General features: G+C 39.8%; 1 protein-coding gene across 4 annotated transcripts in view; it reads left to right on the plus strand.

Moving 5' to 3' along the window:
* The window catches only part of LOC124787939 (alanine aminotransferase 1-like), a 56169-nt gene that overhangs the window by 24631 nt on the left and 5408 nt on the right, over positions 1-26130 (plus strand). Inside the window, exons 7-10 of one of the 4 annotated variants that reach the window (XM_047254933.1) lie at positions 4595-4674; positions 23938-24033; positions 24960-25080; positions 25227-25348. In XM_047254933.1, coding sequence (XP_047110889.1) covers positions 4595-4674; positions 23938-24033; positions 24960-25080; positions 25227-25348 — 419 coding nt within the window. The remainder of the gene's footprint in view (positions 1-4594; positions 4675-23937; positions 24034-24959; positions 25081-25226; positions 25349-26130) is intronic. The other 3 variants (XM_047254935.1, XM_047254934.1, XM_047254936.1) reach the window with 3 other exon arrangements.

Below are 26130 nucleotides of genomic sequence, written 5' to 3' on the forward strand. Positions count from 1 at the left end.
GGTCTTAATTCTGTTCAAAGATGAAAAACATCTTACAGGTTCACCAGTTGCTGTTCAAAATGAATTGGAGTAATGACAGCGCTCCAGCAATATTCCTTAAGTCTGGCCATTGGTACAATACCAACAATGTTGGAGGTATGGAGGTTAAACTCCATATCTCCAACATTGGCTACAACTGGATATCAACATTAATTTCTCTCTCTGGGAAAAATATTTGAGTATTCTTCAAACTTTGAGAAATCCAACAACATAGCTGCATCTGGATGATCTAGATCTTGGAAACAATCAAGGACTTCTCTGTTAATCCTGTCACAGACTTCTTTTGCATCAGAATGTCAGCAAACACTTATCTGGCACTTGCTGTGAGAGGTGGCTGTGGTTGTATCTGTGGTATCATGGTCACTAATTGAGGCTCTTATATTATTACTGACTTGTGTGAAATGAGATGCCAAACTTTTTACTTTACAGCCTCAACAGATCTTGCCTGCAGTTAACTGTACATGATATCCACATGAGGCATTACTTTTTGAAGAACAATAGCCAAAAGAAGAATTTTTCATCTTCTAGATTCTGGTGGAGCTAAACTGCTTGACAACAAGTTTGGACAGATGTTGTTTCTTGCAGTGCTGATAAACATCCATCAGCAAGGATTTATTACTGTGCACCACATTTATGATCCATGATTTAAAATTCCATCTACTAACTGACCCACTAGGAATACTTCATACAGTACCAATACTGCAGAAAGTTGTCCCAGTGACTTTGAAAAGAAGGATGAAAAAACTGACGGATTTAAAAAGAACACTGTAGATAATTGATTTTGTGAAGCAGCATGTTCCATTGTTAAATTTAATTGCTGTGCACAACAGTTAGGATACACTGTTTTAGTTTTTACCTGCATGCCACCTGTACGGCCACTCATTGCAGCTGCACTATCGTATGCTGGTGGAATAATTTTGTGTGGTGCATCCTTGAACAAAGGATCTATAACACTGAAAATACCTGTTGAAATTTCCTGGCTGATTAAAACTGTATGCCAGACCAAGACTGGAACCCAGTGCCTTTGCCTTTTGTGGGCAAACACTCTACTGACAGAGCTTATAGTACATTCAAGACCAGGATAATAATCAGCTACTCTGACAAGGCTATGACTTCCTTAAATCATCCCTGAAATGAGGTCCATTCTGTCTGGCATTTTGCTCACCACACCATGAACAGTTTTTCATCACCATCTCCACAACATCTATGACAGACCCTATGCCCCTTCTGCACGCATTTTTCCATCCTATGGCTTCCACTCCTGTGACTCTCTCCATCATAAGAACAACCCTTCACACGCTTCTACAACACCTATACTAGCCCTGTAAATGGCAAATCATGTACTATCAAAGGAAGAGCCACCTGTGAAATGACACATGTTGTATACCAGCTGTTATGCAAACACTGTTCAGCCTTTTACATCAGCATACTACCACCAGGTTCTTAGTTAGGATGTATGGATATTGGAAGAGGGTGCATACTGGCAACACACATAATACTATTGCAGAGCATGCTCTACAACATGACAGTTGGAATCTCAGTGCCTTTTCACCACATGTGTCATCTGGATTCTTCTCCCTCACACCAGTTATTCGGAACTCCACAGATGGGAACTGGCGTTACACCAAGTCCTTGGTTCTCCCTTCATTTATGTTAATTTCTTTGGTCTCAGCATGTATTTTCAGTAACCATTCCTTTCTTCAATCCCTTTTAGTTTTCTATGTCTTTTTCTGACCTGCCTACTCCCCCCCCCCCCCCTCCCACACAACTACTACATAAAATACGCTTTACTTTCCACTCTTATTAACTTGTGCACAAAGTTTTGGCAGTAATCTCTGTCTCGTGTATTACCCATCCTCCACCTTTAAGCTCTCAAGTTTTCAAATCGCATCAGGTGCAGTCCCCATCAATCTGTCCTTCCTTCTCATCCTCTGTGGTAAGTCTCTCTTGATCCAGGGTTCTAGATAACTTTTCTGAACTCTCCCCATTTTCTAAACCTTATCAGTACTTTTCCTCTCTTTCTTCTCCCTCAACCCTTTTGCCAGAAGAAGGAGCCGCTGGCTCTGAGAGCTTGGCAATTTAAATATCTTTATATGTGTGTTCTCCTGCCACCTTTTGGTGAGTAGATTTTTTATCAGTCCAATTACATTGTACAATTCGGACTTAAATAGTATCAACTATTTATTCACAACCGATACAAAAGAGTTACATGTTTGCACCTGTTACTGTCCTGCAAGGTAGTCCCCAGTGTTGTGTAGAACCCATTACCAGTGATGTGGAAGATGTAGTATACTATTAGCAGAGCCTGTTCTGTTGATGGTGCGAATGGAGCGGACTACTGCTTGTCGAATCTCTGGAACAGTTCTGAAATGAATGCCACGAAGTGGTTCCTTCACCTTCAGAATCAAATCAAAGTCACAAGGACTTTAGTCCGGGGAGTATGGTGGATGGTACAGTACTTACCAGTCCCATTGACTAAACAGCGCAGCCACAGCTTGTGCAGTATGCGCCCGCGCATTGTCATGCAAAATGATGGGGAGGTTACGCAGAAAGTGTCACTGCTTCTTTCACAAAGCTGGTTGCAGGTGATGCTCCAAAAATGAAAAGTAACACTGTGCATTGATGGTCTGTCATGGAGGAATGTAATGTGTTAGGATAACACCATCACAGTCATACATGAGAATCGCCATAACTTTCACCATACTGGGGCTCTGATGCACTTTTGACTTTCGCGGTGACCTATAATGATGCCATTTGTTGGATTGGCATTTCAGTTTTGGCTTCGTGGCATTCACTTCAAAACTGTTCCAGAGATTCAACAGGCAGTAGACTGCTCCATTCGCACCATCAACAGAAAAGGCTCTGCTAACGGTACACTACACCTTCCACATATCTGAAACAGGTTCTACACAATGCTGATGACTATTTTGAAGGACAGTAATAGGTGCAAACATGGAAGTCTTTTGTATTGGTTGTGAATAAATAGTTGCCACTATTTAAGTTCCAACCCTCATACATACATATTCTTATAGACAGCATATGGTGGGTGACAGAGGGTATCTCATACCATTACTAGTCACTTTCTTTGCTGATGCGCTCACAAACAGAATGAGTGAAAAACAACCATCTGTATGCTTCAATATGAACCCTAATTTCTCTTATTTTATCTTCTTGGTCCTTATGCTAAATGTACAATGGTGGCAGCATAATTGTTCTGCAGTCAGCTCCAAATGCTGGTTTTCTATATTTTCTCAATAGTGTTCTGCGAAAAGAACATCACCTCCTCCCATGCAGGAATTCCTGCTTGAGTTCACGAAGCATCTCTGTAATACTCACATGTCTATCAAATCTACCGGTAACAAATCTAGCAGCCCATCTCTGAATTGCCTTTACATCTTCCTGTAGTCTGACCTGGTGGGTATTCCAAACACTTGAAGGGTACTCAAGAATGTGTCATGATAGTGTTCTACATGTGGTCTCTTGTACTGGTGAGCTACACTTTCCCTATAGGGCAGGAATACTAGAGACTCTCTGGAGATAATGTGAGGGGAGAGTATTCCTACTATAAAAATAGGGAAAGCTCAGGTAATGAGTCTTAGACTTCCATTGTTTTTACATAAAAGTTTTTAGGTAAAAACAGTCTAAGATCACATGTAAGTTGTTAAAATGAAAAAATGTGTTACTCAGATGACTGGTTTTGATCATGGTACAATATCATAAGGCCACTAAAACTTTGTGAAAAGAGTAATACAAAGTTTCAGAGGACAAGGCTTAGGTATAAATGTAAATACTGTTAATAATTTATCTAAGATTCCAAATCTAACAATGATCACGGGTCAAGAGAATAGCAAAGAACAGCCCACTATGTAACAGTGATAAACACTGGTGACCAAAGTATGGCTGTTTGCACTTAAGTAGGTGAGGTTCTAGCCACTGTCTCCCACACAATGTCATTTATAGCAAATAGTTACAGATTATGACATCATTTCATAATAGGTTGCAGTAAAGTATAATTATTATGGGTAGCTATGGAATCATGCTTTAAGTTGGTTACATTATTTACATTTATACCTAAGTTTTGTCCTCTGAACCTATGAATTACTCTTTCCACAGAGTTTAATGGTTTGATGACTCTTTCCACAGAGTTTAATGGTTTAATGATGACTGTAACAAAATCGAAACTGGTCACCTGATTAATAAATTTTAACAACTCACATGCATTCTTAGACTGTTCTTCTTTAAAAAAACTTTTATTCTAATTTTTGAATGCTGTTTCCCAGGAACAATGTTCCAAAAGATGCTCCATCATTTTTGTTTGTTTTTCCATTATCATAATAATACAGCTAGCAGTTGTGGTATCTTGAGAGACAGGAAAAATATATCAGGCCATTTCAGTCAGATGCTGGAAAACTGGCAGATCTTAAAGATGAGAGGATCATTTAACTCTGGTCAGGTGTGAGGTAATTGTTATTTTCCAACTCACTGATTGTGATAGTAGTGCTATTTTGTTTTCAGAGTACTTATCTTGTAGTGAATTGTACTCTCCTTGTTACAGGCCAAGTTCTTTCACAAAATAACATTGAAGAGATAATTAAATTTGCACATCAGGAGAGGTTATTTATTTTTGCTGATGAGGTAAGTTTTTTAAAAAAATTCTTATCAGTTTATGTGAAAATCACTAATCATGCTATTAAGCAGCATCCAAGATGGCTAACCAAACAATGTAGGGTGGTTCTCTTTAGGAATGCTGATGCAGTGCATTGTACCACACTCATTTCATTGTATTCCCATGCATGTGACCAAGTAATTAATATTGAACTGGAAAGAGCTAATAAAGTTTGATATAACAATGCAGTTTAGACAATCATTATGTGGTTTGCAGACAAGGTATCCCAGACCTACATTAGCAGTCTGTTTCTCAGGTAGGGTGCATTGGAATTTTTTTTAGTAAAATATATATTACACAACTATTTCAGGAAAAGTTGAATGGTGATCGTTACAGTCACGAAATCTGCTTGAAACTAATCAGAGAATTTCTCAGCAATGATCCAAGATAGACACTGATACATCAGCCTTTGTTCCTTGCAATCAACAATTGGAAATTACACCAAATTCGAATCTTTCATAACCTAGCAAAAACACTGTTGGTATTCTTTTCTTTTAGAAGTGATTTGTGTCCATTGAAGGAAAACTCAAAACTTGGACAATTTGTTATAGTACTTGTGGGCCAGTATAATCTACGAAATGATCAGCCAGAAGAAATCATTTCATTTTACATAAACAACAACTGAGGAAATGATAGAGTGCTACTTACCATAAAGAAGACACATCAAGTTGCAGACAGGCACAATTAAAAGACCTTTACACAAAGCTTTTGACCACAGTCTTCATTAGCAAAAGAGAAATACATGTCCTTCATATGCAGAAGTAAGCACACCTCATGCACACGTGACTGCCAACTCCAAAGCTCGGGCCAGATTGCAACTATCACATGGGATGGAAGCAGCAATTTGGACGGGCAGGAAAGGGGAAGGGATAATAGTACACAGTTGGGGAAACAGGGGAATGCTGTCTGATTGTTTGTGCAGCGATTCCACAGGTGCACCATAAGGAGGTTGTGGGGCAATGAGGTGGGAAAAAAGGAGCAAAAAAGAAGAGGAACTACACAAGATGGGCAGGCGCATTAGCAGAGGGTGCCAAACAAAGAGGGTGGGAGACAAGAATGAGGAGGAGATGATAGAACAAAGTGGTTGGAAACTGTTGGGTGGAGGGTGTGGAGACATTATTTTAGTGTAGGTTGGGGACAGATAATTATGGGAGTGGAGAATATGTTGTAAGGATAACTTCCATTTATACAGTTCAGAAAAGCTGGTAGTGGAGGGCAGGATCCGGATGGATTGGGTAGTGAAACAGCCATTGAAATCAAGAGTGTTATGTTCCGCTGTGTCTTGTGCCACAGAGTGGGCTACTTTGCTCTTGGCCACAGTTTGGTGGTGGCCACTCATCCTGGTGGACAGCTGATTGTTAGTCATACTAATATAAAAAGCTGTGCAGTGACTGTAGCAGAGCTGAAAAATGACATGGCTGCTTTCACAGGTGGCCTGGTCAAGACTGGAATAGGAAGTGCTGGATGGATGATTTGGGCAGGTCTTATACTTGTGCCTTCCACAGGGGTGTGATTCTTGTGGCAAGGTGTTGGGATTGGGAATGGCATAAGGATGGACTAGGATGTTGTGGAGGTTTGTTGGGCAGTGGAGAGGTGATTGTTTGAAGCCAAGTTTTTCAATAGTGTCCAACCACTTTTGGTGGTCCATGGCATCAAGACTATGCAGCAGTTGTCTGCTATTTCTTGCTCTCCAGTTGTGAGGATGTCCTCATACATTTTCTCACTGACCTCAAACTGTCCAGGAATGTACTCCTTCTGTAAACTCTGGTAATAAACTTTCTTCCTGTGCTTAATACCACACCCACAAATCTTCCACAATTATTGCTCAAGGAAGGAAGCCATCCTGAGGTCTTATCAAGGTTTTTGATGAAATCAGAAAAGTTTGATATCTGAAATTTCTAGCATCATTGGAGAATGGAAGTTACCAGTGGGATGTGTAAGCCTGCTTTCAGTGTTACTGGACAGTGCTGACTGTATGGGAAGTTAGACAGAACTCTCTGTGTGATTGCTAATGGCTGAAGATTATTGTTAGAAGGTTGAAACAAACATCAGGATTGTATTCTTGCCTCAAAGCAGCAGATCTAAATGTGGATTAGTCATTGGTAGAAAAAATTAGATGGAGATTTTGACCTTCTGCCATCAGATACTTTGTTGCAATAAGTATCTTCTTGTATCCACTCCAGATACACCATCTTTCACCTGAAATCAAAAGGTGGGATTACAGGAGCTAGCACTTAGGTGTGAGTGTTTCATTTATGACACCAAAACACTAAAATGTGCATGATTTGCACTTGTATGCACAGTAGTCACATATTATATTCCACTTTGGAGTATCTCACACAGAGAAATTTACTGTGCAAAAGTGAATAGCAAAGACATATTATTCTAAAAGATAGATATGCAATATGAACAGATCCATCATTCCAATGATGTATCTATAATTAGTCAATGGTTATGTAAATGACACATTAGTGTAAGGCACAAGGGGGTTGCAGATGTAACTCATTTTTGATTCTAAAGCAACTAAGTTTAGTGTTTTCTTGATCACTGTAGGCTTTCAGCTGATGAGGTTCATCCTAGAGATGTAACTGTCATTTTTCTTAGTAAGACTTAATTGTAATATTTATATAAATTGTAATACTGACTTGTCCCATGTCCATGTGTAAAGACACACAGCAGGATTTCTAGGACAATAAAAATCAAATCAAATGATCTGCACCCAGGAAGGACTAGGCAACAGACCCCATGAGCTACTGTTGGTACCAGTGTTGTGGGTTGGCAGGAGAGCCAACACTGGGTTACTAGAGGAAGCCAAAAGGCACGCGTTTTAGCTCGCGCAGGCTGGCGTGAGGTCTGGAACAGGACAAGGAAATTAGAATTTAGAAAAAACGGACGCAGCTGGTGGAATACTTAACTTTAATCCATTAATGGTGAATGTTGCTCTTGATGGTACATTATTCATAATATCAATAGTAACTGGTAATGGCACCTTGCTAGGTTGAAGCAAATGATGTAGCTGAAGGCTATGCTAACTATCGTCTTGGCAACTGAGAGCGTATTTTGTCAGTGAACCATTGCTAGCAAAGTCGGTTGTACAACTGGGGCGAGTGCTAGGAAGTCTCTCTAGACCTGCCGTGTGGCGGCGCTCAGTCTGCAATTACTGATAGTGGCGACACGCGGGTCCGACGTATACTAACGGACCGCGGCCGATTTAAAGGCTACCACCTAGCAAGTGTGGTGTCTGGCGGTGACACCACAACCAGGATCTGGGATCAGTTGCATGTCGCTTGCAATTACTACAGTGCAGGGTCTAAAACTTCTATGATGATGTAACTTCTGTTCCCATTCACAAGATACTGTCCTTACTACCATCTGTCGTCCATTTGATGTTTAAATATACAGAATTCAGGTGATTGAAAAAAATCATCATCTCTACAGTTCATTGTGACCACATCACATAAGTACTGAATGTAGTCAAGGAAACCAGTTGAATTCAATTGCACTAAGTTCAGAGCAGTCTTCTCAAACTGGTCCACAATCACATTGGCAAGTATTGATGACAGAGAACTGCACTTGGCCATGCTATGTGTTTGTTAATATAATCAGGTGCTAGCTGTCAACCTTCTGACATAGAAACATGCAGATATCTACTAAATAACTCAGAGTACACAGTGCGCAGTTCTACTGCAAAATGAAATGGGAAAAATAAAATCTACTGCTGAACTAGGCCATTTCATATCGGCTTCAAATTATGAAATTGTGAACTTGAACTTTCATTTTCACATAAAAGCTGTCCCGCTCCCCTCTCCTCCCTCTCACTGATCTCATACTGATCCATGGTAGGTTGTCATTAGATTCACAACAGGAAATTTTCAGATATTTTTGAAGAAATTTGAACCCATATTGCCTCTCCAAGCATGCAAAAGAGAGCAAATGATATGTTTTTAATATTAATTTTCTAAAAGAAAATAATTATGGAAAAAATTGAAATGTTACTTAACACTTACAACCTGAGTTCTGTAATTGATTTTCCCAGCAGAACTGAACAGAATATGCTACACTAATAGATAATATATTTGTAAATGAACCCTTAATCAATGATATAAATATTTATCTGAATTCAGTGGCCTCCCTGGCCCTGATGCACAACTAACCATTACTCAGAATCTGTGACTGAGTTAGTCTCTCTTTTAACTGTAATACATCACACATCCTTCAAACAAGAATCTGTGCTCAATAATTGGAGGAAAGCACAAGTCACATAAATCTGCTGTCAAATATCATTGACATTCATCTACTGCGGAACCCTAGAGAATATTCAAAGTTTGAATATAATGGGGTATCCCAAACAAAACGACCTCTACCACCACAGTTTCCAAAATCAGCAATCATGCAAAACCCAACTCACATTTTTCTTACATAACATGCTGAAAGATATGGAACAAAGCAGTCTGGTGAATGCAGTATTTCTTGACTTTGTAAAAGCATTTGAGTCACTACCACACCAATGGTTATTAACACAATTACAAAAATGTGAAATATAAAATGAAATTTGGGAATGGATTGAAGATTTCTTGGTACAGTATGCAGCATGTTATCTATGATGGAGGATTGACAGAATTAGAAGTAAATTATGGCATCTACCAGGGCACTTTTTGTTCCTGGTTTATGTTAATGTTTTGGCAGACAATATTAATAGTAACCTCAAGTTTATTGTAGAAGATGCAGTTATCTACAGGGTGTCACAAAAGAGACTTTACAACTTCAGTGTCTAGTAACTCAAATTGTAGTAATCATCTTAGAGAGAAAAAAGTTTGTTTGATGCACCAGCTCAAAAAGTTTTTTGCTCATTCTTTGGTCAAGCTCTACATGCCCTACCCTTATGCCACATACTGTATCTACACAACATTCCAACTCAGTCCAAGACTATTCTAATATGTCAAGATTAACTGTCTCAGTATTTGCCAGTATTCTTGCCTTCAAATTGGCAACATCATGCATAGGGACATGGTACAGTAGGTCACTGACATAATCCCACTAAAAGAAGTCAAGGAGTGTAATGTCAGGGGATCAAGGAGGCCAGGGAATTTGACCACCTCTTCCAGTCAATTGTTTTGGGAGAGTCCTGTAAGATAATGCCTCACTGGCAAAGCTCAGTGTAGAGGTGCTTCATCTCGCTGCCTGTATATTGCTTCAAATTCACACTCCCTCTTTCAATGAAGTTTCTGTGCTATTTTCTTATAGATGGCCAAGAGGTCAGGATTTTTCGTATCACCTTCTGCAATTTTTTGAACTTGGATGTCTGACTTTGTTTTCCTGTACAAACTATTCTTCAATTCCTACGACCATGCTTAAAAAAATATATATATAAAAAATAGAGGGAAACATTCCACATGGGAAAAATATATCTAAAGACAAAGATGATGTAACTTACCAAACAAAAGCGTTGGCATGTTGATAGACACACAAACAAACACAAACACACACACAAAATTCAAGCTTTCGCAACCCACGGTTGCTTCATCAGGAAAGAGGGAAGGAGAGGGAAAGACGAAAAGATGTGGGTTTTAAGGGAGAGGGTAAGGAGTCATTCCAATCCCGGGAGTGGAAAGACTTACCTTAGGGGGAAAAAAGGACAGGTATACACACGCACACACACACACACACACACACACACACACACACACACACACACACACACACACACACACACACATATCCATCCGCACATATACAGACACAAGCAGACATTTGTAAAGGCAAAGAGTTTGGGCACAGATGTCAGTCGAGGCGGAAGTGCAGAGGCAAAGATGTTGTGAATGACAGGTGAGGTATGAGCAGCAGCAACTTGAAATTAGCGGAGGTTGAGGCCTGGTGGGTAACGGGAAGAGAGGATATACTGAAGGGCAAGTTCCCATCTCCGGAGTTCTGACAGGTTGGTGTTAGTGGGAAGTATCCAGATAACCCGGACAGTGTAACACTGTGCCAAGATGTGCTGGCCATGCACCAAGGCATGTTCAGCCACAGGGTGATCCTCATTACCAACAAACACTGTCTGCCTGTGTCCATTCATGCGAATGAACAGTTTGTTGCTGGTCATTCCCACATAGAAAGCTTCACAGTGTAGGCAGGTCAGTTGGTAAATCACGCGGGTGCTTTCACATGTGGCTCTGCCTTTGATCGTGTACACCTTCCGTGTTACAGGACTGGAGTAGGTGGTGGTGGAAGGGTGCATGGGACAGGTTTTACACCGGGCACCCTCCCACCACCACCTACTCCAGAGACAGAGAGAGAGAGAGAGAGAGAGAGAGAGAGAGAGAGAGAGAGAGAGAGAGAGAGAGAAAAGGTATCCTAGGACTACAATGTCAATGAATCACAACTGGAATCAGTCAACTCATGCAAGTACCTGAGAGAACTATTTGCAGAGTAAGAAATTTGAACACCACATACATCTACATCTACATCTATGTGGCTACTCTGCAAATCGAGTGCTCGGCAGAGGTTTCATCCAACCACCTTTACAATAATTCTCTGTTATTCCACTCACGAACAGCACACAGTAAAAATGAACAGTAATATCTTTTTGAGTGAGCTGTAATTTCCTCATTTTATCATGATAATTGTTTCTCTCCATGTAGGTCAGCATCAATAAAATATTTTTGCATTGGGAGGAGAGAAAGTTGGAGGTTCAAATTTCATGAGCAGATCAAGCTACAACAAGAAACTCCCTTGTTTTATTGATGTCCATCCCAGTTCCTGTATCATGTCCGTGACACTCTCTCCCATAGTTCTCAATATTACAAAACATATTACTCTTCTTTGAACTCTCTCATTGTACTCTGTTAATCCTGTCCTGTCCATGTTCAGAAATGTAATATTGTTCACTCCATGAAACACAGAAATGTGGTATCCTGGAACTACAGTATTAATGAGTCTCAACTGGAATCAGTCAGCTCATGCAAACACCTGAGAGAACAGCTTGTGGAGACAGGAAATTGAAGACAACATAGGAACAGATGCACATAATGCTTGTGGTAGGCTTTGGTTTATTGGTATTTTCCCTTGAAAATGTAGTCAGTTTACAAAGACAACTGCTTATAGATCAATTACATGCCCTCTCCCACAATATTCTTCAAGTATGCATGACTGATACTAAATAGGAGTAAGGGGAGTTATTGAATGTATACAAATACAAGCACAGGTTACCTTGGACCATGGGACTTGGAAAGGCTGAAAAATGTGAACTGGCAAACAAATGAATATATCGAGGAATATACAAAAAAATCCCTAAGTATACTTCCATAAGGATTCAAAGGCAGGACACCCTGATATGTGGTACAATAGGAAATACCCTCCATAATGTGCTTCACTTACATGCTGTTCCCTACTAATGACTGAAGGTGTACATTGAATAATCCACCTGATTGGAATGAAGTAGTATAGCACAAAACAAAGAAATTAAGGAACTGATAACAGAAAGTTTCAGGTAGTCTGACAGGAAGCTGAATGGTTTGATGCGTATAATGTATGATCTATTCTAAATCTGATGTATTTATAGAGAAATTCCTGTCAGTCTTTAACGGTTGCTTTCCAAAGAAAATAATAAAGTATGCACCAATAACAAAAAAGTCATGTATTACAGAAGGAATCAAAATACTGTGTGCAAGAAAAAGGATATAATGTGATACATTTAAGACAAACAGAGAAGCAGGACTAATTTCAGATTAAAATAAATACTCTGATACCTCTTGAAAAAATTGAAAACAAATATCTGTAGGTCTGAAATTTGTAATTCAGATAATAAAAGTTACACGGGGAATAAATCAGTAAAGAATGAGAGAACTTAGTAATAAAGAATACAGTCAAAGAACAAATGACAGCAGTCAGAAAGCCAACATATTTATTAGTTGCACCCTGGAAGCAATTTAGAACAGTATTATAGACAGTTGTGGGATTAAGCAATAACACACATGCAAGAAGCAACTCCAATCAATATACATGAAACCAGATCACAATTACTCCATGCTTTGTCAGGGATATACTGTAAATAATTCACTCAGAAGCGAAAACCCTCATGGAGTTATTATGTGAAGTAAATTACTCAAATCCTCTTCTTCACATATATGTGTTGTGACTCGCCGATCATTCAAAGTGCCACCGCGCAATTACACATGTCCTCTACATGCGGCGCTGTCTGCCAGCCACGTAGCAGCTGCGCCACCTAAGCGGCCAGCCAGCCAGCGGCCGCTAGACTTGGACTCAGTGCTCATTCGAATGTTACAGTGTTCACATGTCTTGCTTTGTCAACTTGCTCAGTGAAATATATGTGTTGTGTCATTTTGAAATATATGTGTTCAACTTGACGTTATAACAATTGGCGATGAGGATGGGATTTTTCCTTTTCATCGTTGACCCACAGGTTTCCATGGCTACTGTCGAGCAACTATTGCAAGGTCTCATTGAACAGCAAACACTTCTAACATCGGCGATTCATAATTTCGTCGCGGCTTCAAATGCGGGGCATTTCTCGTCGTTGTCTATACCTCCTTTTCCTCCTTACGACGAGACGGCGGAAGACTGGTCTGATTATGAAAAACGTCTTCGACAGCACTTCTTGGCATTTCATGTCATGGACGAACAAACATTTAAGTCTCTGTTCCTTTCCTGGATTTCACCTCAAATGTATCAGTTGTTGACGCAATTGGCTCCTTTGAAAGATCCTGTGTCCCTGTCCTTTGCTGAAATGTGCTCACTTCTGTCTATCTATTTTCAAAAGCAAACACATGCGGTAGCCTCTCAGGTTGCCTTTTATCGTTGTCAAAAACAACTGCATCAATCCTATCGCGCTTGGGCTGCTGAGATTCACAGCCTCAGTCGAAAGTGTCAATTTGTTACTGACGTTCACAAAGAATCCTACACGGATTCCATGGTACGGGATGCTATTATCCGGTCAGTGCCTGACAAAGAAGTTTGGCAACGTGCCCTTCAGTTGGCGAATCCGACTCTAGATGAAGTCCTTTCCATCGCGCAGTCTTTTGAAATTTCTCGCGCCGCTGGGGTGCAAATAGAGGCGTGGGGTGACGTCGGGGAAATACAACCTCTGTGCGCTGTTGACGACGCGTGCGGTGGGTCCCCGCCGCCCGACGGGGCCGCAGTACGCTCCCACGCGCTGCCTCGGCCTAACCGTAAACAACCCTCTAAGAAACTGCAGCAAAACCCCCGGCAACTTTCTTCATGTCCGCGGTGTTTTACGAAATATTCATGTGAGGATTGTCCCCAACGTTGGGCTGTGTGTCACAATTGCAAAAAGAAAGGTCATGTGTCTTCCGTTTGCAAATCCGACCGCATACATGATGTTCATGAACATGACGCTGATTCTGATTCTGTGTTGTCTGTCAATTGCACTTCTTCCCTTTCAGGGAAATTATTCCTCACTGTCAAAATCCTTGGTCGGGATGTTCGCATGCATGTGGATACCGGTTCTGCTGCCACTATAATTAATTCTCAGACGTATCTTCAGTTGGGTTCTCCACTCCTATCACCTGTCACTCGGCAATTACGGACGTACAATAAACAGAAGATTTCTCTCTTGGGACAATTTAATGCTGAGGTATCTCACAAATCCATCATTCACACTGTTCCTATATTTGTCGTTGACCATAGTAACGCAGAGAATCTTTTTGGTTTCGATGCCTTTCGGGTTTTTTGGTTCTCCATAGATGACTCTGCCAATATTGTCTCTGATGCTATTCCTTATGCTCAATTGGATTCCTTGTCGACGACATTTTCGTCCCTTTTTTCTCCTGGGTTAGGCCATGCAAACGACTTTGAAGCTCATCTCACACTCAAAACCACTGCTCGGTCTAAATTTTTTTGGGCTCGGTCCATTCCTGTGGCCCTTCGTGATCGTGTAAAACGGGAGCTGGATCGTTTCACTACTTCCGGGGTCTTGCTTCCTGTCACTTCCAGTGAGTGGTCCTCTCCTGTCATTGTCGTTGCTAAGCCAAATGGTGATATTCATCTCTATGGTGATTTCAAAGCCACTGTAAATGCTCAATGCCTCATCGACACTTACCCTATGCCCCGACCTGAAGAACTGTTCACTAAACTTGCTGGAGGCCAGTATTTTTTCTAAAATTGACCTGTCTGAAGATTATCATCAACTTCCTCTCAACGCTGCTTCCCAGCAGTTTCTGGTCCTTAACACGCCTTTCGGCCTCTATCAATACCAACACTTGCCATTCGGGGTTGCTAGCGCCCCTACTCTCTTTCAGCGATTCTTGGAACAATTATTGCTCACTGTCCCTGGGTGTATCAATTACATGGACGACATTGTTGTCACTGGCTCCACCACTGAAGAACATCTTCGGAATCTCTGCACACTTTTTCATGTCTTACAGACTGCCGGTCTTAAGTGTAATCTTCAGAAATCACAATTTTTTCAGGCATCTATCACGTACTTGGGGTTTCAACTCTCTCGGGATCGTATTCGTCCATTTCAGCAAACTGTCGCTGCGATTGATGCCCTTCCTCATCCAACATCTGTTAAGGAACTGCAGGCCTTCCTGGGGAAAATAGCATACTATCACAAGTTCTTACCATCTGCTGCTTTGGTGGCTCAGCCGTTGCATCGCCTGTTGCATAAAAACATACCTTTTCACTGGTCCACGTCATGTGATGCGGCTTTCCAGAAATTGAAGACTATGCTGGAACAGGACCCGTGCCTGGCTACTTATCGACCTGGCCAACATCTTGTTCTTGCCATGGACACCTCTCACTACGGGGCCGGTGCAGTCCTTGCGCACCGCTTTTCAGACGGCTCAGAACAACCCATTGCTTTTGCCTCCAAAATGCTCACGGACGCCCAACAAAAGTATTCTCAAATTGCCCGCGAAAGGCAAAGGTCCCGAGTTCGAGTCTCGGTACGGCACACAGGTTTAATCGTCCAGGAAGTTTCATATCAGTGCACACTCTTCTGCAGAGTGTAAATCTCATACCTTTAGAAGGGTTGAACAGTCCATAATGGATTTGTTACTTAGACGGCATCCAAATTAGTCCATGTCCGAAATCCCTGAGCTGTCCTGGTCAACCCATTCTGGTGTTACTGCTTTTCTACTGATAGCACAATACTCCCCACTTCCTTTTATGCTGGTGGGTCTGCCTCTTGTGACATAGTGGTTAATTCCGCATTACATAGTGATGTCTGGATACTGTTGATTAGCGCATCTCTTGCAGAAGCCTTTTTACAGATCTTGGGATTATTGATCGCTTCCCAAACCATCTATTCCTTAATGTTTTTTGTAGCTGTTAATAGAAATCAATATCTATTGAACTGTGATTAATGGTCACAATACACAACAAAACCAGTTTTCATGTGGACTTTGCCTCCTTGTGTATTATTCAGAATAGAATCTTACACTCCAGTGAGAAGGTATTCAACACACTCCTGTCCCACATAAAGCAAAAAATTCCCTTTCACTTCAATAAAAAATTAAGAACATTCTTCACTAGCTCCTGTTTCTACAAATTATCTGAATATTTACATTTAGTGGCTGAAAAATTTTCTTGCTAAATGTTCTATAATAGTGTCCATTGCAGAGCTGCATGACAATTAGTTGTTGTTGTTGTTGTTGTTGTTGTTGTTGTGGTCTTCAGTCCAAAAAGTGGTTTACCGCAGCTCTCCCAGCTAGTTTAAGCTGTGTGAGCCTCTTCAGCTCTGAATTACTACTGCAACCTACATCCTCTTGAACCTGCTTACTGTATTCGAGTCTTGGTCTCCTTCTACAATTCATACCCCCGCCACTTCTCTCCAATACTAAACTGGTCATTGCTTGATGCCTTAGAATGTGTCCTCTCAACTGATCACTTCTTTTCATAAAGTTGTGCCACAAATTTAATTTCTCCCCAGTTCTATTCACTACTGTAAACTGGGCCAATTTTGGACCACATTTTTCAGCTTTTCAGGTTTAAAATTTATTATGTCCTTCATTTTTGCTTCTAAAAATTCCAAAAAAATCCTGTAATAAAAGTGGTGAGTTTCTAAGTACTTATTGACACAGAAGGTGTTTGAAAAAAATTTGAAATTAGTTAATGTTGCCCCATTATAGGACAACTTTAGCCTATTCAACAGTTTGATTTTTTGGAAAACATTTTTTCTTGGTTGCTCAAAATTTTCCATGTATGATATTAATCCAGGTTCTAAGCTAAAGTAAGGAAGAAAAAAAAGTAGTTTAAGTTACGTATTGATATTTCACTGAACATTTTATTGAATGAAAATGTTATACAAACCTGTGTAATACAAACAGGGCAAGTTTATTTATGAGTTGAGAAAAGAATGAAGTTAGCCAGTTTCAGAACACAGTAATATCCTCTCCTAATTGGTGTGGACTCATTTATACTCATTTTTACATCTGAAAAATCACAGGTCATTACGTCTTCTTTCTCTTATAGTGGCCACTTCCAGAAATTCATAATTTTCTCCATGCACATCACTCTAATTTTCTTCATTCCATCTTCTGTGCCAGGGTGGAGTTGTCTGTTATAACTGACTGCAATGTAGTCATTTTCTTTCAGGTCTTCTTTGCATGATTCATCTTCTTTTTTTAGTTAGGACTCTTCCCATCCCATATGGTAAGTGTTTTTTTTTTTAGTTAGGGTATTCATTAGTACCACAGTCCTGCTGCCCACCCTCCAGGTTATCATTTGGAGAATCAACAACACTGAAGTCAGACTCATGACTGGAGGAACTGATACACCAGTAATTTTTTCGTGGCCTTCCCTCATTCCTCTTCCTCTCATTTACAGGTCAGTCAAGCATTTGCACTTCCATGTCTTCAGGGGTGATTCCTTTTCCAGGCTCCACATTTTTCAGTTTCCATTTTTTTCTTACAACAGGTGTAGCCTCTCTTCTCAGACTAATTGCTGTTTCAAAGAATGCTTCAGTGGTGCATTCAGCATTCACAGACCTTTCAGCACCAGGCAGTCTTTTCAGAAATGCATTTGCATCAAAAGGATAGCTACATAACCTCTAAAATCTGAAACCCTGTTTTCTTCTTTGCCTTAATGAGATTCTGTCACAAACTTCTTAAGCAATTTTGGAAACACATCCTTAGGCAGAGTCTTGATATTTTCTCCATTTGTAGTTTTGCACCATGAGTAAGTGTACTTACTTGAAACTGGTGTGACTTTGGCCCACAACAAAGTTGCAACATCAAGTGTAATTTCAAAATGTTGGAAGAAAGTACACAGAAATTTACTAATGAGGTAATGTCATTAAATAATGTAAGGAAACTGGTAGTTACTTGAATTTTAAGGGTGAAATTGAGATCCACAGACAAGAAAGTTCTTGTACTACTTTACCATGACAAACGAGGGGAATGCCTTGTAAAAATGCTTCCAACATGAAAACTAAATTGGAAACCAGTGTGACCAACTTAGGTTGAGACTATACATACTAGCAAAAGAGTATAGAACACCTGGATTTCCAGCATCTTAAGAATAGTCTCTGGAGGAAAACAAAAATCTTTTCCCTGTACGTGGGACCAAGTTTCCCAAATGACCAAAGTTGGTCCAATTTATGGTACTTGCTCACTGGTCACATGATCTATACCTATAATCTTCAGCATTTTTCAGTAGCACTACATTTCAAAATCTTCTGTTCTCCTCTTGTTTGAAATGTTAACCATCCACATTTCACTTCTGTATAAGACTATACTAAAGACTTCAGAACAGACTTTCTAACGCTTAAATTTACAGTCAGTGTTGACAAATTTCTGTTATTCACAAATACTTTACTTGCCACGGCCATTAAGAAACACTTCACTGTCCAAATAGCAAGACTTTCCTACTACTTTTATAGTCTCATTTCCTAACCTAATTCTCTCAGCATTTTGATTCCTTTTCCAAATATTTTTTGGTTTCCTTTACTGCTTGTCCAATGAACTGATAGGAGGACACTGGGTGTACGCTAAAACTCTCTCTCACTCTCCTCTCAACTACTGTTTCCCTTTCATGCTCTCTAATTCTTTCAACTGCTGTCTGGTTTATGTACAAGTTGTAAATAACATCTTGCTCCCTGTATTTAAGCCCTTCTACCTTCAAACTGTCAAGAAGCGTATTCCAGTCAACACTGTCAAAAGCTTCCTTTAAGTTTACAAATGTCATAAATGTAGGTTTGCCTTTCTTTAACCTATCTTTATAATATAAGTCATAGAGGCAGTATTGTAATTGTAATTTTATTTATCCTATAGATCATATATTGTGTGCAGAGGAGCACATGATGATATAGGACAAGTCAAAAATGGAGATGAGATGATACATGGTTAAAATGATCATGAGAGTGATATTATGATACAAATGCTCATATAATAAATATGTAATGCCTAGAAACAGAAAAGTATATAGATGGATATTTTATGAAAAATTCAGAATAGCATAATACACACATTAAAAAAAGTTTTGCATAGCCTTAGTTCCGGAACCTGTACAGAAAATTGGAAAGGACATCAACATAAACATCATTTCCGCCCTTTTTATTGCTCATTAAAACCACACACTGCATGTTGTACCACCATACAGCGGGACCTTCAGAGGTGGTGGTCCAGATTGCTGTACACACCGGTACCTCTAATACCCAGTAGCACGTTCTCTTGCCTTCATACGTGCCTGTATATGTTGTGGCATACTATCCACAAGTTCATCAAGGCACTGTTGGTCCAGACTGTCCCACTCCTCAATGGCCATTCAGTGTAGATCCCTCAGAATGTTTGGTGGGTCACATCGTCCATAAACAGCCCTTTTCAATCTGTCCCAAGCATGTTCGATAGGGTTCATGTCTGGAGAACATGCTGGGCACTCTAGTCGAGCAATGTCGTTATCCTGAAGGAAGTCATTCACAAGATATGCACAATGGGGTTGTGCATTGTTGTCCATGAAGGCGAATGCATCACCAATATGCTTGCACTATCAGTTGGAGGATGACATTCATGAATTGTACAGCCATTATGGCGCCTTCCATGACCACCAGCGGAAACTTCTGCCACACATAACGCCACCCCAAAACAGCAGGGAACCTCACCTTGCTGCACTCACTGGACAGTGCGTCTAAGGTGTTCAGCCTGACCAGGTGGCCTCCAAACACATCTCTGATGATTGTCTGGTAGAAGGCATATGCGACACTCATCGGTGGAGAGAATGTGATGCCAATCCTAAGCTGACCATTCGGCATGTTGTTGAGCCCACATATACCGCGCTGCATGGTGTCATGGTTGCAAAGATGGACCTCGTCATGGACATTGAGAGTGAAGTTGTGCATCGTGCAGCCTATTGCGCACAGTTTGAGTCATGTCCTGTGGCTGCACAAAAAGCATTATTCAACATGGTGGCACTGCTGTCAGGGTTCCTCCAAGCCATGATCTGTAGGTAGAGGACATCCACTGCAGTAGTAGCCCTTTGGCGGCGTGAGCAAGGCATTTCCTTGACAGTTCCTGTCTCTCTGTATCTCCTCCATGTCTGAACAATATCACTTTGGTTCACTTCGAGACGCCTGAACACTTCCCTTGTTGAGAGCCCTTCCTGGCACAAAAAGTAACAATGCAGACATGATCGAACCATGGTACTGACCATCTAGGTTCATGGTTGAACTATATACAACACAAGCCATATACCTCTTTCCTGGTGGAATGACTGCAACTGATAAGGTGTCCGGCCCCCTCCGTCTGATAGGTGCTGCTCATGCATAGTTGTTTACATCTTTGGGTGGGTTTAGTGAGATCTCTGAACAGTCAAAGGGGCTATGTCTGTGATACAAAATCCACAGTCAACATCTACCTTCAGGAGTTCTGGGAACTGGGGTGATGCAAAACTTTTTTGATGTATGTATTTCTAAGTAGGTTCATTTTATTAAGGGAAAGAAACACATAATCAAATAACATGGAAATTCATCTTTGACAAAAATGCAATCATATGTTCAGAGCCTACTACATCTCTATGTGTCAAGACAGTCTCCAGGCCTCTTTCAGAGGCATCTGCCATCACCACCAGCTGTTTGTCCAAGTGAAATGTGGCAAGATATGGTGCCGATAGGAGGGCCAGTGTAATCCATGTGGCACACTGACTATGAGGACTTTCCACGATTTCTTATCCAGGGGTAGTTGTAAGCAAGCTTTGGAGAGATTGACCTTTAGATAACGTTGGCCTCCTACCAGTGCAGAAAAAAGCTCATCTGGTTTTGGAATGAGATACATATCACTCTCTGACTGGCAACTAACTGTAATCTTGAAGTCTCCATACAGGTGCTCTTTTCCAATGTTAATCTTTCTTTTCTTTTTTTCTTATTTCCTCCTGTAGCAGTTTGCTTTGTTTGTTTCTTTATTTGTTGTCCTAGGTGTCGACGTACTGGCTGAAAAAATAGGGGGTGGACGTACAGTACCGTCTTCTGAAAATGATGTAGCCGACAGATGCCCAGTTGCGTTTCAGTCTTTTATTTTCACTTTTCACAACTGCCCAATAATACACAGTTATATATGGCCAATGTGCAATTGTTCATCTTTCAATAAGCCTCATTACTAGTTAGCAGGCCCACATCCACATACTGCTACAATAGTTTCCTGTTGAACATCAGCGAGCAGTAAAAACATAACCACATAATTCACAGTTCTTGAAGAATAAACAGGTATGTATGGAAACAGACAATGTCATTGTTTTTACACGGCCTATTGGTGTAACACTTATTTAACTGTTAAGTCAATGCATTGTTGCTGTTCTAACCAACACAGGTTCCTTGTCTGAAACTCGGCTGTAGGCTGACTGTCTCATGACTAAACATCAGGCCCTTATATATCATCACAATAATAGGTACTGAAACTACACATTGTTCAAAGTTAAATTTACAGAAATTACAATTAAAACTTAACTCATTAAATTAACTGAATACGTCAAAAAGATGGTTCTTTTTAACAGTTTCTTCTACTGCGAGGGTTAAGCCGAATTATTTGTTTAAATCATGAAATTAACATACATAGTTATGCAAACAATACTTTTGACAAAACTGTTAATTACTCCAGAATTAATAAAGGGCTGGTTTTGCTAACATGTTTCCGAGTAAAGCCAAATAGATACTTTAAGAATACTAGCATTTTGTCTTCCAAATGTTTATAATTAGTACAGAATTTATATTTGTTTATATGTCAATGATAGAATTTACATTACAAAACAATTACTGATTTCTCCCTATAATAAAAGATACTAACTAGGAATACTCACAATAAATTAGAAAATCAATTACATACATAAAACTAGGCACAAAATTAGATCTGGTGTTATTTATTTTAAAACTGAGGGCCACCTTTCTCTTTTATGAAAATGCGGATTATACTTATGTATGTTAATGGTGATTAGGGGGCAGACGGCAAAACAAGAGAGGAAGTAAAAATATCCCAGCTTGCTTCGTCACACCCTTCTCGTAATAATCAAAGGTATTGCCCACTCACTTGCAGACTTGGTTTCAGTTACGTCCAAGGCTGTCATTGTCTACCTCATTCTTGACAGCATCCCACAGTGTGATGGGCATGGGTCATCCATGGAAGAAGCAAGGGCGTGCTGATTTTCTTAATGTAATGTGCACCATTAAGTTTCTGGTTCCCTAGTCCCAAACCAGCACTTGTACTAAGACCAGGTGGACCAAGCAATTGATGACAAATGTGAAAGGTGAAAATTTTCTATATCTGTGTTGTGAACCACAAGGAAGATGAGATGTCATATGACTTTTAATTGTGAGTTATCCTTTGAGTGGAATGTATTGTTTGTTATATGCCACTCAGCAGTGAGCTGTGGATTGAAGGGGTGGTGCGCCTAGCTAGAGATACTTTTCAGTGCTTAAGAGGGGCACACAAGCACCAGTGTCAACCTGTAGCTGAACTTGTTTACATCGCAAAGTGAGTGTGATGAATAGTTTCTTAGGTGATATCACTGTGGTGTGAGAATCTGATGTAATCGCATTTATATCCATCAGTTCCCATCAAGATGTGAGTTTTTTTGTCCAGAGCATGGCACACAGATGTGAGATGTCCTTCCTTCCACCACACCTCACACTGTAACAACCTGTCATGGCCGTCTACTCTGACAAGTATTTGAAAAGAGTGTAGGCACTACAGATACAAGTGCTGGTCAGGGAGCCTGTCGGCAACACTGGATCCCTCTCCTTGATCTGACACAATGATAAACACCTCACAACAGTATTCTAATCAATGGCCCACAGCCTGGGAAATTTTGAAGGATTCAGTCCATGTTAAAACATAATCCAAAGAAGGGCCCTCAAATTGTAGAGCTTTCTGATGCACCTCCTTATCCAGAGCCACCTGAATGACTGTGTTTCTGGTAATTTCCACTGGAGTCATGAGACAGCATTTCCTACTGAGTTCCTGCAGTTCAGCTGCCTGTGTGCAGTGTGACTGATTTGGCTGTTAACAACACTGATAAAATTCTGGCACTCTGCGAACATGCAGTGATCAAAAGAAAATTCACTCACTTCCCAACAAAATGTTGCAATGTTATTTTATTGATGTTGGGTCTTGTGAACTCCACAGCCATTAACGACAGTTGGTGAATGACGCAACCAGCCACACATGCTTTTTTTTTTATTTTAGTTTCATAACTAGTTTCAGGCTACCATACCTATCTTCAGATGCCCAATATTTTTCATTACACAGATGTTTTGACCAAAAGCACATTGTGTGCTCCACAATAAGTTCCAGTAGATGGCAATTTGTTTTGCTGTGCTCCGTGTGATTTTCTAGCTCAATGTATATGTTGTAATGTTATAATTTTCTTGTTTTATTCACTGATGGCTTATGGCATCATGTTCTGTGGCATTTCACAATTAAGTATTCACACTGCAGAAGTATGTAATAAAAATAATATCTGGTATCCACTCTTAGTCTCTTTTAGATGAGTCTTTAACCAGATATACATATTAATAGTCACACAAAGCACCTACTCCTTATGAAGTTAATTATCAACAGGGAGAAAACTTAAACTGTATGGCACTCCACCTTAGATTTTTATAAACCTTGCTGCTTTCTAAGCCACATGACATCCACTTATCCAGTGATGTCAAGAAACCAACTCATAATAAAATTAAGATCTGAAAGAGACTTTCATTTTTGCCAGAAAAACATGCAATGAAAACTGTATTAAGTATTCATCTTGCAAATTGTTAAAATGCCATGTTCCAGGAATTTGGAGACATTCACTATCAGAGTGTGATTTTTGCCCTCAATGAGAAACCAGTTAATAATGCCTACCAGTTTTCTGAAAGGAAATTCTCAAGGGTAGGCACTGCATTGATTTTATGGTACTTTCAATCTGTCCAGTGTTTAAAGTAATATTTTGTTTATACTTACAACAGAGAAAATCTACTCATCAAATGATGGGAGATGAAAACACAGAAAGACATAAAACTGTTAGCTTTTGCAAACAGGGACTAGTGCTCCTGGCAGAACAGAAGAAAGAGTTAGAAGTAAACAGATGCACAAAGCTTTAGGGTGCAGGAACGGCTGTTGGGGAAGTTGCCCTTGACTGAAAATCAAGGGAAATTTAGCAGACAAGAGATATCTTGCCTACTTAACCTCCCCTGGTTAAGGGTTCACATATAATGCATGCTTCAGCAAAGTAGTTTTACTTGGTATAATGTATGTAACTTTGGAATAAAGCTAACATCTGCAGCTTTGTGGCAGATGAATACACTGTGCTGGGACTATAGTCCTGCATCTTGGCCGGGGGTGAGAGGTCATGTATTGTGGTGTTGTGTGAGAGAGAAAAAGACAAGGAGTGGGAGGGAGGGTTGAAGGTATATATGCCTTGATCCAAAACATAATTAACAGATAAATTTCCTGAGGCAAATGTGATCACAGTTTTAATATTTTTGAAGTAAAGATCTATTTGAATTTTCAAACATTCATAAAATATTGCATGTTTTAAAACATATTTCAGCTATACAAGTATATTACTACTGTCAGTGTCTGTTAAATTTAAAATAAATAAGAGTAAATTAAGAGGGAGAATGATGCAGGTTTTAACATTCACTGCCGGAATGGCTTCATTACAATAAACTGAAACGATAAATACAAGTTTTTTGAAATGACAACTATAATAACCAGGAGACTGCCATTTTATATTGCATTCTTAATATTCTATATATGTGTGAAGAACAAGTTACTTTTCCTTGCAGTTGTAGTTGTAATGTGTTTCTCCTTAGGTGTACCAGGACAATGTGTATGCAGAAGAAACTAAATTCTATTCATTTAAAAAGGTTATGATGGAAATGGGACCACCGTATAGTGAGATGGAGATGGCCTCTTTCATGTCTGCATCAAAAGGTGAAATGTATATTGTGTTTGACATAGTTTTGTTTGTTCTATAATTTTTTTGTAATTTGTCATGGATTTTAGTACTGAAAGTACAAAATAATACCTCAATTAACTTTAACAGTGTCAGTGTTGTTACGGTATGTTGTTTATTACAGGATACATGGGTGAATGTGGACTACGAGGAGGATACTGTGAGGTGATCAACCTAGATCCAGATGTGAAAGAAATGTGCTTGAAAGGCTTTAGTGTTCTGTCAGGTGCTACTCTTCCAGGACAGGTACTCTCCCTCACTTAAAAAGAAAAATGTTTTGAGTGCTAACTGATTTTATTTTACATTAATTGCATGGTGAAATACTTTTTTATTTATGTACAAGAACATAATTCAATGCAAGATCATAATCAATATCACAGATTACTGGATATATCATTGTTTATGGTATCTCCCATGGGAAGCAGAAATATAAATGGCTGCTAAACACTTAATCAACTTTCATTTGTAGATTCTGGGCCCACAATGTGCTTTTATACTTAAAAACAGGAAATGAATACAGTTCAGTATTTTTGGATTAATATTTGTTGCTAGTTTCTGTTATTTACCTTCTTTATGCTTCTTTTTAGGTAAATTTTCTGATATATACTACATGTGGCAATTATTATTAAAAAAACAGTATTACTCATCAAGCATATAGCTAAAAATGGATTGTTACATGTCTACTCTTTTGTTGTTGTGTATGGTGAATTTTATGTATAAATTTCACAAAGAGAAAGTAAGTGTGGCAAGTACTTACCTTCAGACTCCACAGAAAAGAGCGCTAACATCTTTTGCGTCTCATTCTTCAATCTATCGAACAATGGAAAATCCAGGACAGAATAATGACAATATCATGAAAAGGATAGATTGCTACTCACCATACAGTGGAATTGTTGAGTCTCACTCACTCACATATATATATGCAAGTGCAACTCTCACACACATGACCAATGTCTCTGCCCAACGAGGTAGCCTTGGCAGCCAGAGCCAGTGATTATGTGTGTGAAGAGATTTATATCTTTCTCGTT

Source organism: Schistocerca piceifrons, chromosome 3 (genome assembly GCF_021461385.2).
Source record: "Schistocerca piceifrons isolate TAMUIC-IGC-003096 chromosome 3, iqSchPice1.1, whole genome shotgun sequence".
NCBI classification, from domain to species: Eukaryota; Metazoa; Arthropoda; class Insecta; order Orthoptera; family Acrididae; genus Schistocerca; species Schistocerca piceifrons.